This window comes from Zingiber officinale, chromosome 7A (genome assembly GCF_018446385.1).
Source record: "Zingiber officinale cultivar Zhangliang chromosome 7A, Zo_v1.1, whole genome shotgun sequence".
Lineage (NCBI taxonomy): Eukaryota > Viridiplantae > Streptophyta > Magnoliopsida > Zingiberales > Zingiberaceae > Zingiber > Zingiber officinale.
The window spans coordinates 9,120,732-9,138,087 of NC_055998.1; the positions used below are offsets into that span (position 1 = coordinate 9,120,732).

At 37.2% G+C, this 17,356-nt stretch overlaps 2 protein-coding genes across 5 annotated transcripts; one reads left to right on the forward strand and one right to left on the reverse strand.

Annotated features, from left to right (window-relative positions):
- Positions 1-749: 749 nt before the first annotated feature.
- LOC122000945 (SAGA-associated factor 11-like) lies at positions 750-4,137 on the forward strand. 2 transcript variants are annotated; one of them, XM_042555454.1, is made up of 5 exons: positions 750-919; positions 1,008-1,084; positions 1,198-1,503; positions 1,752-1,947; positions 3,820-4,137. In XM_042555454.1, the coding sequence occupies exons 2-4, from the start codon at positions 1,028-1,030 to the stop codon at positions 1,932-1,934; spliced, it is 546 nt and encodes a 181-aa protein (XP_042411388.1). In that variant the 5' UTR covers positions 750-919; positions 1,008-1,027; the 3' UTR covers positions 1,935-1,947; positions 3,820-4,137. The 2 variants fall into 2 exon arrangements, with proteins under 2 accessions (XP_042411388.1, XP_042411389.1); XM_042555455.1 differs by having other exon boundaries at positions 758-919; positions 1,008-1,069.
- Positions 4,138-4,335: 198 nt separating this feature from the next.
- Positions 4,336-17,156, reverse strand: LOC122000943 (6-phosphofructo-2-kinase/fructose-2,6-bisphosphatase-like). 3 transcript variants are annotated; one of them, XM_042555453.1, is made up of 24 exons: positions 16,889-17,156; positions 16,721-16,784; positions 16,328-16,629; positions 14,878-15,078; positions 14,543-14,752; positions 13,947-14,039; positions 13,765-13,863; positions 13,606-13,635; positions 13,312-13,365; positions 13,029-13,082; positions 12,882-12,959; positions 12,302-12,393; positions 12,171-12,228; positions 11,999-12,073; positions 8,065-8,112; positions 7,645-7,742; positions 7,081-7,156; positions 6,673-6,735; positions 6,477-6,568; positions 5,399-5,467; positions 5,229-5,292; positions 5,090-5,155; positions 4,866-4,970; positions 4,336-4,620 (listed from the first exon to the last, which is right to left on the reverse strand). In XM_042555453.1, exons 1-23 carry the CDS (start codon positions 17,048-17,050, stop codon positions 4,893-4,895), a joined length of 2,226 nt encoding a protein of 741 aa, XP_042411387.1. In that variant the 5' UTR covers positions 17,051-17,156; the 3' UTR covers positions 4,336-4,620; positions 4,866-4,892. The 3 variants fall into 3 exon arrangements, 2 of the variants coding, with proteins under 2 accessions (XP_042411387.1, XP_042411386.1); XM_042555452.1 differs by lacking the exon at positions 4,336-4,620 and having other exon boundaries at positions 4,695-4,970; XR_006117244.1 differs by lacking the exons at positions 4,336-4,620; positions 4,866-4,970; positions 5,090-5,155 and having other exon boundaries at positions 5,223-5,292; positions 6,458-6,568.
- Between the last annotated feature and the right edge of the window lie 200 nt (positions 17,157-17,356).

Below are 17,356 nucleotides of genomic sequence, written 5' to 3' on the forward strand. Positions count from 1 at the left end.
AAGGAAAAATTTGATATTTTTTTATGATCTAAAATTAAAAATTAACATTCGTGTCCTTAATAAATTTATCATTTTATATAATCGCCATCACATTTTTGACCGTAATAAATTTATTATTTTACATAATTACCCTCCTACTTCTAGATATTTATTTTTTAAATAATATTTTATATTTTTATAGAATTTATATTTCTAGAATTTTTTATAATATTGTTGTGTATTTATATAAATTTTATCATTTTTCATTGTTATTTTTATTAATTATATATATTTTTTATTATAAAAAAAATAATTTTGATACCATATTCAAAATATAATAATAATTATATAAACAAATTGTCTATCAAACTTATATTTAGATAATTTAAAAAGATTAATTTATATAATTTAAAGATATTATTATCGTCTAATTAAAAATTAAATAATAATCATTCATCAAATATTTTAACTTTACTTTATATTATTTTTTTATTTCTATTTCTAAATATTTCTTACTTTAACTTCCCACTAAATTTAAAACAATCTCTATAAAAATCACTTTTAAATAAATAAAAATTCTCACAAACACTCTATAACAGTCAGACTAAGTTTGATTAGATTTAAATATTAGTCAAACCCTTTGAAAAACATGAAGGTGACTTTGTTTTTTTTTTTTTTAATATAAATCGTTTTTAATAGAAAAAACAAACTTGCCTTTATTTTGTTTTTGTTATGTAAAACAAGCTTAGGAGAAAGTGTTTTTTATTCACTTCCTCGTTGGATTCCAACCTCTGCGTTCTCGATTTATGCCGGTGCGCGACAGACGCCGCCGCCGCCTTTGATCTCGTCATCGGTGGATCCCGACTGAGCGCTATCACCTCTCCCTCTCTCTCTAATTTGCCAAATTGTAGTATTTCCCCATCATCGAATCGCTTGCGAGGTAAGAATCCCTCCTCGACTGATAAATTAGTCATTCGTTTTCCATCGATCGATTACCGAACTCCTGAGCTCGCTTCACTGTTATAAAGTTAGCATCTTGTTTTCGAGTATGTCCGCCCTCAATGATGGCAGTTCGTCCCCTCGATCTCAGGTCACCATTGAGCAGGTTTTTGATGCAAATATTCTAAACATCCATAAGACTTGTGTAATTTATCTGGGGTAGGTTTGTTTGAATCCTTTGTTAAAAATGCCATTTTTCTGGTGATTTTGGTCGTCCAGCGTGCCTCTCGATGCTTCGATGATCTCCTCGAATCCATCATCGTGGATGTCGCATCGGAATGCCATCGGATAGCGAGGTTGGGCCTAGACCTCAATCTGGAAGTGGAAGAGGAGGAGCTTCGGCTCTCCGCGCAAGCCCGGATGGCGGATCCTAGCTGCAGTAGTGAATCAAATAGCAAAAATGTGGTGGACATCTTCGGCCAGACTCATCCACCCATCGCTAGCGAGACCTTCAACTGCATGAACTGTGGTCGGCCTGTCACGGCTGGAAGGTTCGCTCCTCACCTAGAGAAGTGCATGGGCAAGGTGAGCTTAATCTTGTCCTTTTCTTATCTAGTCGGAAAAAACAAAGGCTTCTTGCTTCTTTCAAGTAAAGCAGAATCTTGCCCCATTGGAATGCTAATTCCTAACCTCGTGCTAAAATTCAAGGTTGGACTGGTATACGATATCTGTTTGTTTGTTTGTTTTTTCCTTTTGTGTGTATGTGTGTGCGCGTGCTAAGAGATGCTTGTGCACTGAAGAACATCTTGAATGTTGTGTGCGCATTGCCTCAGGGCCGTAAGGCGCTCACGAAGATCACCAGAAGCACTACAATTGCAAGAAACCGGCATGCTCGTGGCAGTCCAGTGACGGTCTATGCTCCATATTCCACTAGTACTAACAGTAACATAGTTCCCGAAGGCACTCCAAGGACAGCCAGGGAGGAATTTGCAGAATACACATTCGAGGAGCCGTGACATTTCTTCAAAGGTTTTGCATTCACCTTTTTGATGTTTTAATATCAAGCAGCAATTTTCTTTTTCTTGTTTTGGCATGTGTGGATTTGTCCCTTTTGATCTGGACTAAGTTTCCTACCGATCCTGAATAATCATTCAAGGTTTCATGACAGTTTCTTCAATTTGGGGAGAATGTCCAAAGATAACTTAGTTTTCAGGTGCAGGCTTTAATAAAAAAATCCTGCTGAGTTCTGTTGCTAATTGAACACTATTGTTCTTTATTCTTTACTTGTAGAAGGTTAAATAAATTTTGCCATAAAGAAGCACATATAAGAGTGTAGTTGGCTCAGATGGAATAACTTTTCTCCATTTAGGTCTTTTATGCCCTATTTAGTATGTGTTTAGGTTTCATATGGGTAATGGCTAGAGTGCAATGTGAGCCATGATCCTTGCTTAGCATGCTTGCTATATTGACTTGAGCAGAAAACCTCAATTATGATAATTACGATGCACATGTTCTTTTACCATGAAGAAAATTGTTTGTTTTTACAATATTGAACATGCCTTTTCAATTATCATACCGTGAAACTTTGTCATATTCATTGATTATCTTCTGACACTATTTTCTTTGATTAACAAGATAGTATTCATGTTGCTCACAAAAGGACACAGTATGTCCTCTTCAGTAAATCATTGCTGAAGAATGTGTGTGCCGTAAAACACTCTTTTCATACTTCCTAATCATTCTTTCCAGATCCTATAAATGGATCTATAACTTCACCTAGGTTATCTGATCTTCTAAAGTCCTTGACGAGTGTTTAAGCTAGCCAAATTGAAATTTGAAGTTAAGAATCAAAACTCAAGTGTGGTTGTACTTGGGGAAATTATTACCTTAAAATCTGTGCTTAGCCCCTCATTTCGAGGTTTTGACCATGGCTTCACCTCTATAACTTGACTATAGTCGGAATGAATGAAACAGGATGATGTATTTTATGTTTGGTATAAAGCAATGGGTTTTAGATTTTAGGTAGTATGATAAAAGAAGGAAAAGTAATTTTTTAGTTGTGCAAATGACAGGATGATGTCTGTATGTTGGCTACCCTAACTAGTTTTTAAATACTGGAGAAGAATTCCATGAGATATATGTTATGTTAGGTATAATACATGATTAAATAAGGAAAAATAGCATTTCAGTTGATAGGATGATGTTTGTATGCTTCCTGTTCTTGGCAATGTTCTTAAAAATTAAATACTGCTAACCCGAAAATTGGAAGCTAAACAAGTCTGGTTGAATAATGAAAGAATTCCATGTGAACCAGATTTTGGACCGCTTTAACTAGAAAAGATGAAATGGCAGGACCGCTAGTTCACCAGCTCGTTCAGTTTTAGAAATGGTAGCCCGAGGAGCAAAAAGGACCCATGTTAACTGCAACAAGAATGGGGTTAAGATTTGGGTAGTGACATGACGAACTTACATTGTAAGAGGAAAGATTTGCAAATGGAAAAACAAGAGAGAATTTATAGAAGCAGCATATTTTCAATAACCGACTAATCTACTTGCCCAAATCTCCAAGTTGAGCTCTCCTGACATGAGTAGCTGCTAGAGAACATGACTCGGTATTGAAGGTGCTTGAATCCTTTTATTTTTGTGCCAATACATTGTTTCTTTATATCACTCTCCGATTTTCCTAACTAAAGCTGAATACTTGAGTTGAATATTTCAAGATACAGATGGAAGCTAGATTTGCATTCCCTCTTTTTTTAAATAGCCTACGGTTTTATCATATTCATCCGTACGTCTTGTTACCCTTATTTTTTCATTATACTAAATATTTGAATCCGGTGTCAGGTAATTTTTCTTGTCAATACTTTAGCACAAAACTCAAGTTGTTTTATCGTATTGCAGAGTCCATTCAACTTCAAGATGGCTCATTCCCCTTATCAAGTTCATGAAGATTATGAGGTGCACATTGTCCAAAAATTGCTATTGAGAATTCCGGATTGGCGCTTAGTTCACAGATTCATGTAAACTTTTTTCATGTTGAACCCGTGCAGCATGTTGTTTTCACTCATCAAAGCTGAAGTTTGTCAAACTGGATTTAGCTGTTGTTTTTGTTTGCTTGAGCCACAAATGGTTGCCATTAAATACAAAGAGCATTTGTATCTGGAGGTAGATTTATTCTCCAAAATGGATAAATAGAAATGTTTATGGTTTTCTGCGGTAGAAGAGGGGCGTTTTGGTTGGCCAAAGTTTCTGTTTTTGCAATGAGTTGCAATTCTCGAACAAGTTATTGCTATCTGATTTGGTTATTCAAGGCTTTTGATAAACAGTGTTTGATTATATCAAGACTTGTAGGTCCTATAATCGACATTTGAGTTTCTAACACCAGTACCCATTCATAAATTAATTATTTTATTAGTCACGAAGCAAGTAGAATGCTTCATGTGCCAAGACATGAACTTAAATATGCACTTTGAATAAAAAAAAATTAAGCACACATTCTTCAGAGCCTGAGCTTTCACTCATCACAGATGGTTGAGCAATTCTTATTTCTTGGTAGGCATCCCAGGTTTTACTCATCACACAGCCATGTCCAGAGCCTGAGCTTTTAGAATTTTAGTTCCAATCCCCACAAGTTGGCATCAGTATTATTCATCAGTTCAAACAGCAACAGAGGCTACATTAAATGACCTTTTGAATCTGTTTCTGCTCCAGGAACGATGTAAGCATGCATCAAATACAGACAGTCTTATTGCTCAAGAAGCAGAAAATCACAAAAATTTTTGCAGAACAAGTTTGCTGTGATGTATCAAGCCAATCTTTATTGTTGATAAATGTTGGCATTACAATTGGAGTGGCTTGTTCCCAAGTCAACTTCCAATATGCAAATCATAATTGCATAAAAGTGACAACCTAGGAAAATAGCATTGTCAAGTATATGAAATTTTAACCTTTGCTAACACCACCATGGAAATGAATTAATCCATGAGCTTGTATCTTTTTTCTTGAACACCTGTGACACCCATCTGTATCTCAATGATTGTGTGGAGTGGAACCTACATGGGTAGAAAGAAACTTAGTCTAAGAATCGGAACTGCTTTATCTATACTAGGATAATGCTGCGCTCGTAGTACTGAAACATTGAAATAGAGCCTCAATTAATGTATTGACGTACCTCAATATGAGGAACTTCTTTCAATGGTCTATCAGCAAAATATGCGTACAATGCTCTCAACACTGCCTGCAAGATTAGGAGGGATTGTTATGTATTTCTAGGGGTTAAATATCCATAAAAGTAAGCATTCAGACAGTACCTGATGAGAAATGACCACAACAGGCGCACGCTGTCTTTCAAGCTCAATAATTACAGGTTCCAATCTGAAAGCATAGACATACCGACATCGAGTAGATATGGAGGCATTTATAAATTTGAGTCTAATGAAAAGCACAAACATAATCAATTAAATTAAATCACTTTAAAAACCTTTGAATGACATCCAAGTATGATTCTCCACGAGGGTATCGATATCTAAGCTTGTCCTTCTTACGCGATCTAAAATTAAGGTAAAGAAATGAAATGAGAAAACAATCAAAAGAAGAAATCATTGAATCAACTGGTATTCTTACAAGTGCAAAAAAATTGCCTTTGAAAGCACTGAGAGTAAAAAGTTTTTTCTCTTCAAATGATCTCTACCCTAGAGGTGAACAAGAGAATGAAAAGTACAATATAAAGCATAAAAATGTGCTCCAAGAAATTCAATTCTACCAAGTACAAGGAGTACATCAAAGAAAAAAAATATTGTCAATACATTGAATTGTAGTTACTAAGGTTTCTGATCTTAATCAACGAATATTTTCCACCGCCACCAGCTCCTATAAGCATTAATGGGAGAAGTCACCGTGCATAAGCATCTCCGAATAAAGAGTTGAGAGCTAATTTATGCAACTCACAGCATCCCCATGGAAACAGTTCTCTGGTAGTTTATTTTGGAGTAGGACCAAGATTTAACTTTCTGGTATAAGTTTCAGAAAGTTAACCAACCTTTCACTAATTTTTCTGAATTTCTTTTCCCCTTTAAGGAAACTTTTATATCTGCTTCACCCAAACAAAAAAAAAAAATGTGGAACCGCCACATCAACGGCCCCCCTAGAGCCGGGGCCACGGATATGGAGGGAGGTAAATGCAGGTACACAGGTGGAAAGTGCATGGCGGAGACGTTAACCCCAGGCAGTGACACCCCGGGGATCGACCCCTGGACCTTTAAACCACAGAACCATGCACTCCCCATCTGTGCTACGCCTTGGGGACTCTGCTTCACCCAAACAAGAGAAGATAAAACCTAGTCCTTCTGTTGAGCAAACAGTAAAAAATATACTTATTCTTCCATGTTAGAATATTTGGTTTTTGCAGACTATTTACAAGCAATAAATATGTCCTTAAGTTTTAATAGTTTCTTAGATATGAAAAAAGAGTAAGTACATTCCAAATCAAGTAACTAAAAGCATCCTCATGGAACCAACTTATCAAAATGAATAAACTAACACAGCATTTTGTCGCATACTCATATTCCTCAGGCATGTTTTTCTTTATTTCTTCGTAAGTCATTCCATCACATACTCCAGCATTAATCTCTTCAAGAGCCCGCCATTGTATCTAGTAATGATGATGGCATTAAATTGACAAAATTAAACTGATAAAAAATTTAAAAGTGCACATTATATCATCAAGCTTAAAATCTAAGTGTGGATAGATCATACCTTTGGGAAACCAACAATTGGGCTTGCTGTTAAAATTGTTCTTTGGAGTGTGCTAGTCCATATCTGAGATAATCAAGTAAAACTTGTAAGAAAATAGAACTACTTTTTCGAATATTACAAAGTTACAGGCTACGTGATAGAATCATTTAACTACCTGGTCTCAATAACATTGGTAAGATCACAAAAACATTCATATGATATATGGCACCAATAAGCACAAGTTTAGTAAATATGCCTATGCTAGCAGAATATATTTCACCTGAATCAACTTTATCCATGTGCTATGGTATATATAATTGTCCTAACTTCTATTGATGTAATAATGTAGAAGTTGTGGAGAAAGCAATACTGAAGTGCTCTACAGAAGTTGAAATTTAGACAAGAATACCAAAGGAAATGAGCTCTTACAGAAGCTGTCCTCTCAGATTTCAGTCTCTTCTCAACAAAGTTCGCAAGTTTCTTTGCATAAAGTTCCCCAGCTTCACTGCCCCAAAATTGAAAGATAACAAATTCTTATGCATGTGGAGAATTGGAGTTTGTTTAGAAGAGGTAAATATAGGAAAAAAAAAAGTGAAGCAATTATCCTCAATTATACAGGCGGACACTACAGCTCTACTTCAAATTTTTCCTAGAGGACTGAGAAAAGACTAGATGCATGGATGAGCAGTCTTGATAGTAGGATATTTGCTCTATCACTATTACATGACCATAGGAATTGCAAAAAGGTAGGGTAATTTTTTAGGTAATGATTCCTATCAAGGCTATCATGATATAATCATGTGAATTAACTATTGTTCTTTCCTTGTGGTAAATCATGAGATATAAAAAATTCCACTTTTCACCAAATGTGAGATACTTCAAAGAAGACAGATATTTTTAATGTATAGGTTCTAACACGAATGGCACTTCAAGACAATGTCAACATAAGATGAAATAATTACAATATATCTTGAAAAGACAAAAATATCTAACCTCAAAACCGCATCACCTCCAATTCTTCCTCTAACATTGCTTCGGCTTTCTCCATGCCGAGTGAGCAAAATAGGCCGGGGTGTGAGATGGGTGTTCACCTGCAATACAAGTCCAAATTGCATGAATGCCAAAAGCTTTTGCCTAAGAATCTATAGGAGAAGATGTGTGATTTTCTCTAGTAATTTTAAGTTAGATAGCTATTAATTAATGAACAGTTTGATCAACTGGGTCAGAAAATGTAATCATTACAAACATATGAGAGGGCTAATGAAGGATGAAAGACAGAATAAGAGATAGCGTTAAAAAACATTGTTCTGATCTTCTATAGATGGCACTTTAATAAACTGCAGGGTGGGATATAACATGAGGAAGCAGAAAATTTAAAAGTAACTTCTACAAGGTTGTCATTGAAATGTGTACCAAGAAGAAGACTATTCTTCCAGGAAGATAACCACCAATATTGTTAACCTGAATAGGGGGAAGGGAAGGAATCATCAAAAACATAAACAAACCTTTAAAACTTACAAAAACGAAACATTAGTAGTTTAATACTGAGGAAGCACATTCAGCCTGTATAAATTTAGCAATTAACTGAGACAGGACTACATGCTAAGTGCTACTCACTAAATCTTGATTTTATTAAAAAGGCGTAAGGCAATAATTTTTTCCAGGTAGCGAGAAGTGAGGTATGGAGCTCGTTAAATGTAACTGAGGCATTCAGACAGCAATAAGAGAGTTCAAGTGCCTTGAGCTAAGGGTTTCAAATGCCAGCCTTGTGGCCTAGTATGGTCAATATTCACCAGTTTGACCAGGAACCATCGCATGGACTATACAATTTCCGATGTCCATGTGTCTATAATGTATAACTCAGTTCATAAGGTGCATATCGCTTAGCCACACAGTACACATCTACAACCAACCTTCTTATTTTTATTTCACTCATCCTCCAACCAACACTCCTCTTAGCCTGCTTCCCTCTTTAACTGCTTGAAGCTCTCTCTCAGTTTTTTAAATTTCTAAATAAGCTATAATTTTCATCTTTAATTCTTCTATGACATCAAAAGTTAATGAAGAACTGTCAAGATTGTGTCAACCCCTAGTTTGAGCATTTATTACTTTGTTTTTTGTGATCTCACGGAAGTTTAATGAAAGGAATGTGATACTTGTAAAAATATATATATAACGTCCTTGTGTGCTACCATATTGGGTGCAGGATATTTCAGTGTATCTTTATGGTAGGAGCAACTCATATATGAGCAAGCATTAGCCTTGTACGATTATGTATATGCATGACCATGAAATAGCAAGTGCCAATATCCTGACCACCTTACCACAAAAGGATCTGCTCAATTCCAACTCTCAAAGCATAGACAACAGGAAATGCCTATGTGTCATCTGACAAAGCCCAATCCAGTTGAGACTTTGGACCAATTGCTCTGGAAACCCTTAACGTCAAGCTGATTCCAAGGTGTTGGCCATTAGACTCCAAATTGATATGGATTCTAATATCAAGATTTCCGATTTTCCTTTTTGAAAAACATAGAGCTAAGGATTGCTTTATGACTGCTACAAAAATGTTAAATTGGTGCGACAAAGGAAAGAGGGAAGCTGCTTTGATCAAAGTAAATTATGAAAAGCATGGGTAGTGTCAGCAAAAGCCTCTTTCTAGTTCTCAAATTGCATGGCTTCACATCCGGATGGCTGAAATGTATGGAAGAGCTATCATTAATACTTAATAATCATGGTCTGACAAATCTCATACCGCACCAAGTAGCAAAACAATCTGTCTAAAGTAAATAAAGGCCTTACATGCTTTGCTAAAGATTGATAAGAATTGGCCCCATCTTTAGACAGACCTATCAATAATCAGGGGGAGTTTATATCTGTAGGTTTGGATAGGAAAATTGGAGATGAAAATAATACATTTTAATGGTTTGACAGATGGTCTACAAATCCTGTTTTAACCACAGAATTCCTTGAAGTTTAGAGTCTGTTCACTTCCAGAAATAAGGATGAATGAAGTGCAATTGGAAGCATTGGATCTGGGATTGGGTTTATCAGATAGAACACCATTTGGTAGCTTTAAATTATTAAAGATATAATCAACAACCTGAACTTGAACTACAATTCAGTAGATTCACTGGCTTGGCAGTGGACAGACAATGGCATTGTCAGTGATAAAACGGCCTACAAATTTCTAACTGAAACAGCATCTGCAGTATCCTTTTTGTCAGATTTAGGGCTTTTTTCACATCTAAGAAAGTGAAAATCTTGACCTGGATAATCCTGAAAAATGTACTCAGCACAGAGGATGTGCATTTCAGGAAAGGCATGGCCATTACTGATCCGAGGTGTGCTTTCTGCTCAAATAAAGAATCTGCATACCACCTATTAGGTCAGGGCTCACTAAAACTGAATGGTACGTAATTGCTGCTAATCTGGATCTCAAGTTGGAACTTTGCTTAAACAGATTCATTATAGACAGTGTAGCACGGACACTCCAAAAAATATTTTTTTGGAGGTGTCGGACACGGACACGACACGCAAATATGCGTGTCGGACACGGCAAAAACCGTGTCGTTGACTTTTTACAAGTTTGACCAGTCAAACACGACTAGGACACGGATGAGACACGTTTCCGGACACGTTTGGACACAATTGCAAAAAAAAAATAAAAATTTTGAGGGTAAAATTGAAAAATAATAAAATTACGAGGACTACTTATTCAAATGGAAAAAAAGCCCTAACTTACTCTCCCCGCTCCCGATTCTTTTTTTCCATTGCGACAGAACTGTTTCACGCAACCATCTCCTGCGCTTTCACCGCCAACGCTCTCCTCTGTTCGCCAGCGTCTTCGTCGTCTGCCGCTGCTCGCAGAAGTCTACCACAGCGCCACAGCGCCACTGCTCGCAGAACCCAGCAGCAGCTCACCACTGCTCGCAGAAGCCCGGCATCGCCTACACTCTCTTCAACAGAAGCCCAGTGTCGCCGCCGCTGCTCGCAGAAGTCCGGCGTCGCTTGCTCAACAGCAACCCTCGCAGAAGCCAGCAACAGCCCGGCGCTGCTCGCAGAAGCCTGCCGCTGCTCGCAGAAGCCCGACGTCGCTTGCTCAACAGCAACCCTCGCAGAAGCCAGGAACAGCCCGGTGCTGCTCGCAGAAGCCTGCTGCTCGCAACAGCTCGCCGTCGATCGCAACGGATATTATAGTTGATCTAATATGAACATAGTTTTCTATTCTAGGATTTTTAATTTTGAATACGATATATATATATAATATTTTTTATTTTTTATTTTTTAATAATCATCGTATCCTAGCCGTATTGTGTCTTATATTTGTAAAATTTTTTGTATCGTCATATCCGTGTCGTATCCAATACGATACCTGTATCCGTATCCGTGCAACATAGATTATAGATGATTTATATGGCTTTTCTAGAATCACCACTCTATCCTGATGCCAAGCTTGGGTATGGAATGTCTGGTTGCAATGAGACAATTATTTTCAATCAAACTACAAGAGAAAGCCCACCCTTATGATTGGTACAGGACTAATAAATTATGGCTAGTATGATTAGGATAGGAAAAAAAAACAAAAAGTAAAATTTTCCTAAGCAAAATCACAAAGCAGATTTATGTCTTGATAAAGGAATAACTGAACAATGGAAAGCAGATGAATTCAGCTCCTGCCAATCTCCAGTGTTCTAAGATTCAGTCAGTAAGGTTCGTATTCCAGGCTCCTTTGATTTAGCAAGACTGGCACACGTTTAGTTATGATATCTCATTCATTTTCAATTCAACTATACTAGTAACTCAATTAACAGTTGCATTATGCTCTTTCTGATCAGCACTAAGGAGGTGGTCTAGTCTCAACACTGGTGTAACTATAGTCTTGTTAGCAGCTGAATCTGTAGTTGTTTAGCTGCTTTTACCATAGATACCTTACCTTAGCAAAACTAGGCCAACTTACTTTCTCCTACTTGGAGCATCATATTATCCTGGCTGACACTGTAAGTTTTTTCTCTCTCTCTAATAGAACAGATAGATGTAGATATATATACTAGATAGTGGTAGGCTTCTCTCCTAACTTTGATCTTTTTCTGGAAAAAAGGACAAGTAGGCATCCAGGGATATAATTTTCACACTTCCATGTTAGTTTGCATGGGGCATTGAGCTCTGGATCTCACCTGCTTTTATTTGGAAATACTTGTCCCCAACGTCCTGTTCTCATAGTTGATCAATGAAATATTTACGAGTGAACAGACTGTTCATTCAAACCTTTTTTTTTTTAAAAAAAAAAAAAGGAAGCAGCAGAAGAAGGGTGCATCCAACTATTAAGATGAAGAAATAAACTCACTTGTATCTGCCCACCTTGTCCACTGGTCATGTCAATCATTTTGATATAAGAACCCTCTTCCACAGGCTCATAAACCTAGAAAGGAGAATATATTTTTCATTTTGGATTAATGAGCAACTGAAAGTGAATACCATAAGATATAGATCTAGAAGAAGCGAATTCTGTTTAGAACCTTTTCATAATTGGCTAAGCGCTCTTTAAAATCTCTCATTCCAGCTTCAAAATCTGGTCTGCAGAATAATCGCTGCACTTCGGATCATGGCATATGAACATATGGTTATCTAAAAGTACAAAATAACTCACTCTTCTGCATAATCAGGGCTTTGTTGAATTTTCAAGCGTATATTTCTTTCTATTATGCGCTCATCATTGCATATTGTTTCCAGGAATATGATCTACAAAGTCAGATAAACATTCAGAAATGGAAAACAGAAAATATACACATTATTTGAGACAATTAACAAGTCAATGAAAAACAGTAGGGACGTTTTTCAATTTGTAAAGCGCACGTGATAGAACAAGATGAGGGACCAAGGAGTCTCAAGTTTTATCTCATCATAATAGTTACAAATGCACTTCTTGAGTTTATGTACTATTTTCTGAAATTCATTGAATCAGAAACAACTCAAATTAGGATATTAACCAACTCCATCACTTCTTAGATTTAAAATAGGTATGCATAGTCACGGGGAAAAAAAGACCAAAGATGCAACTGAATCTGGTTCTTGTGAATATCTAATTAAATGTGGGTACTTTCTGATAATCAGTAGCAGCTTCACTAGTGCAAGAAACTCTCTTGGCAAAATTGAATTGTCTAGTAACTTGAAATTTAAGAACAAAAAGTAACAGATAATAACACAAATTGATTGACTCGTATATGTACCTTGCATTTTCCTTCAGACATTTTCATCAGCATGTTCCTACGATTTCTGCTGCAATTTGTGGCATCAAAAATACCAACCTATGAAACACCAGAAAGAGAATGAATTATCTTATTGCCACTTTTATCACAAAATGATTAGAAATTTACCTGACCTCCCTCCTGCATCCACGCTATCATATCATCCATAGCCAAAGCTGCCACCTAGAAAATGAAGTTGAGTACAATAAGTGTGGTCCAAGTACTTTTTGTGAATACATAGAAATAGTTTTAAGAAACTGTAGAAGGAAAATAGAAACATATAATACAACTAAAATGTAGCTGAACCCATGAAAAAACCATTACAAACAGACTGACATAGATATTTAGCACCTCCGTGATTTGTGATCAAAAGCAAACAAAGAGCAGCTGTAATGTCATGCTTATTCCTAACCTCATTGCGAGCTTCCATACCTTCTGGATTGTCCCCACGAAAAAAATCAGCTGACTGCATAATGAAATGTGATTTACTAAGCACTATAAAAGGAAGAAACTTAAGAAATCGATGAATGAAGAACTATGGAAGAACATCGCAATCAATATATGTGAGAGAAATAATGGATTTAAATGTCACAATAAGATGTTTGTAACTCAATCCATGTAGTTTAAAGTCTACATGTGCTTTTAGGCTATGTGATAAATCCAATCAACAAATATCATAAAAGAAAAAACAAGTCACCTAACATACCTGATTTGTCCCAAGCTTAAGACGGCGATACTGTTAGCCAATGCACATGCAAAAGAAAAGCAGGTTAGTGTTTTATCAGATGAGATCGCCTAACAAAACTTTAGTTTAACAAATTTGACTATGTCATGAAGGCAAAATCAAGAAAATAGAGTCTTTTACCTTCCCAACATTGAAATGTTTTGTTTCATGACCTAGCCATCTCAAATACCTAGTTAGCTTGGCTGCCGTGAAGGTCTTTCCTCGGGCTGGCAAACCAACCTATAGGGGCACAAGACAATAATGTAGAGCATAGAAGTGAAAAGAAAAAAAAAAATCCGAAGAAGAAAGTACCAGTTTGTTACCAGAACAATGGCCAACCTACTATCCTCCTTGGGTCCAAGCATTTGATCAGCTACAGCTGCAGCTGCAACTGCTCCGGCAGCTGCTGGCATTCCCTTCAAGTAATCAATGAATAAGAAGAAGAATCAGATTTTTTTTTCCCTCAAAAACTGTTCTGGCTTGCACCCATTCCCAAAAGAGCACTGTGAGATGGCATAGTCAAAGAAATCCAACAAAATCCAGCAATCTATACGGTTTTCTACTATTTAGGCAGAGCAGTTCTCATGCCAGTCAGAAAGGAACAAAGGAGGAAGCTAGTTGAGAAAGTTCCGCAAGCAAAGAAGCTTGCATCCAGGGTCATGCCCACATGGCAGTGAGACAAGTTTATGCATTTAGGAATTTAGTTCAGCGTTATGGTTTACCATCACGCCAAAACTGACATCTTGAAGTACAAGCAAGTTTGTTGAGAAAATGACAAGATCTTGCAAAAGAAGCATGTGATTAGTGCTCAGACAGAATATACTGATTAGAGAAACAAACAGACCAACTAATAATGACAAAACAAATCAATGTCAATTTTTCACGAATAAACAAGAGGACTCTTTCTGATTGAACAAACCTTTGTTTCACTGTCCAACTTGAGATCAAATGTGAATGTGCCTGCACTAGCTGATTTAACAAGTCTAGGAGATCCAACACCCCTATCTACAAAGAGTCCTAGCTGACCATCTTGCTTTGGCACTGGTGAGAATGTGTCCACTGACTTTGATTCTACCATACCAGGAACTTGAAGAAGTTTAGGAGGATCTGCGACAAAGTTATCCATGTCCTGAGGAAGAAAAGAAGAAGAATATCTGGAATGCAGGATTATCAACTAAATTGGTACGAAAATACAGATATCAGAAGATCAAGTATATCATCAAACAGCATAGAAATATAACACAATGTCAGTACCTTGCAACTGTTAGAATAGCCACCAGCTTTACTTAAGCCATATGAACCACCGGTTGAGGCATCATATTTGGAGAAATTCCTACTAGATAATGATCTTGGTGTCGCTGCCAAGTTAGCTGCATAAACAGCACCAGTAATGGGAGATGGTGCTGGAACAACATAGTGTTCTAAATCAAGCTCCAAGGTAGAGGGTGAACCATTCTGGTAGGAAGAATGGATGAGTATGAAATTGCAGCATGCTTACAACAATGTCAATTGGCAATAAGCAATGGATAGTCAAGGGTAAGAATATCGATATTAACACAAATTGAAAGAGGAAATACAAATTAATATTGTCAAATCTAAAATGAGTAAACCCAAGTGTAAGTCTGTAAACTTCTTATTATTGAATTTAAAATTGCTATTTTACCATCTGAAAGCATCACACCAGAGAATTGAGATACAATATATGAAACATTATTATCCAGGATATTCAAATGCAAATCACAACAAAAGATAAGGTCTAGAGAGATCTATCTAAAAATGGTCACAAGCAGTTCAACAAACACGAACTAGAACTCGAATGCCATTATAGGTGTGCCATTCTGAATGCTTCACAAACCAACATTGACATCCTGTAACACCTCAAATCAGCATTATCTGAACAGATACATCACAAGTTATTTAAGGTAATATTACCTATATAGAAATGCAACACTTGCACATGTCATTCAAAGCATTATGCCTAAGGTAATAAAAAGACTGAATGGACATAAAGATCAACTCGTGGATAGCTTCACAAGCTATTATTATTTTTACCAAAATGTCACTATTATAGTTTTCTGTTGGAAATGATTATTTGTAAGTAGGAATTTAGGGATGTTAAGAATAATCAGAAAAAATGATTCAGCGAGAAGCAAAAACTTTTTTTTACCAAACTACTCCTAAAAAGAGCATCAAGAATCGCATTTTCTTGAACACAATACAATAATTGCAAAAGATTTAGTTAGACAAGATTCAGCAGTCCTTTCTTATATTACTAAGGATTGGATGCCTACCCGAGTCAAAGGTTTATATGCGCTCAAAGAAGATTAACTACATCCCTAGAAGGCAAAATAAACTAATGATAATAATTTCTTTAAAATATCGTAACATTTATTTCCATTAAATTTTCTTTTCTTGTAAGCAGAAGATCATGACCTTTTTCTGTAACCAGAACTCAGAAACTGGAAGGGAACCAGGAATAAATTTAATCTATTGGGTAGACAATTCCCATAGATATAATTTCTTCTAATTCATAAGATACCATGTTAGCTACCATGGTGAATTGTTTTGCGCAATTTCTCTGTAGGAAGACTATTCGTGAACAAAAATAGTGTATCTTCTCCTAGTAAATTGCTTTCGACTGCATAATTTTGGAACACTGAGCAGCAGCAGACGAGCAACAAAACGAAGTTACTTCCAGAAGTACCTCCACACCCATCTCAGACGCCACATTTATACTGACATCTGGAATCCCACGAACTCTTGACGGTTCAATATTTTCCTGATAAGATCTCCAGCTTGCAGCAAGATCAAACGGGGACAAAATGTCGACTTTGATGAACACCCTAAACTCGAGCACCTCCTCATCACCGCTAACCTTGAACAGTGCCGGCCTGGAATCCCCCTCCTCCAGCGACCCTCCTGTGAGAAGCCGGCTCTTCCCCTCCTCCACCACGCACGGCCCTGAGCTAAACTTGGGCTTCAACAAGAACTTGAAATCTAGCGTCTCTACAAAACACCAACAGCCAGGCAGTTACAATTCAAGACATGAAGATACAATCTCGTGTGAGACAATCGAGGTCCGAGTAGAAAACTTTACCATGATTATGAGGCACGACGAAGCTGAGTTCCCACGACGAGGCCGATTCCCGCGCCATCGAGAGCTAAGCGGAAATACAATCGTCGAGCAACAGGAATCGTCATAAACCAATAAAAAAAAAGAGTATGAAATGGATGAGAATAGGGAGACGATGTTAAGAAATCGTACGGCTTTGGCGGAGTCCCAGGAGCCGGTGATGGGGACGGAGCCGTAGACGTGAGGGATGAGGTCTCCTCGGACGTTAAAATTTTCCATCTTGAGGGCGACGTAGAGCTGCCCCTCGCGGCCTCCATGGGAGCAGTCGGAGTTCTTCGAGGCGCCAGTCCCCATGGCGGGAAGAAGGCTTCGGGTGGTGTAGATTAGGATACGGCAACGGAGCAGATGGAGCAGATGCGATGGAGGAAGAAGACGAGACGAGGAAGTAATCACGCGATGCCTGCCGGTTAATTCAATTACGTGAACATCTTCGAAGCCCGAAGAGGGCCACAATGAATCATTCTGGGCTCTAGCTCCGCCCGAGCCTGGGCCCAAGAACAACTGGGCCCAACATAAGATTGCATTTTAAATTAATAAATAAATATATATAAAAGACTAAATTAGAATAAAGTGATTTTTTTTCCTTTTTTTTACTTGTTT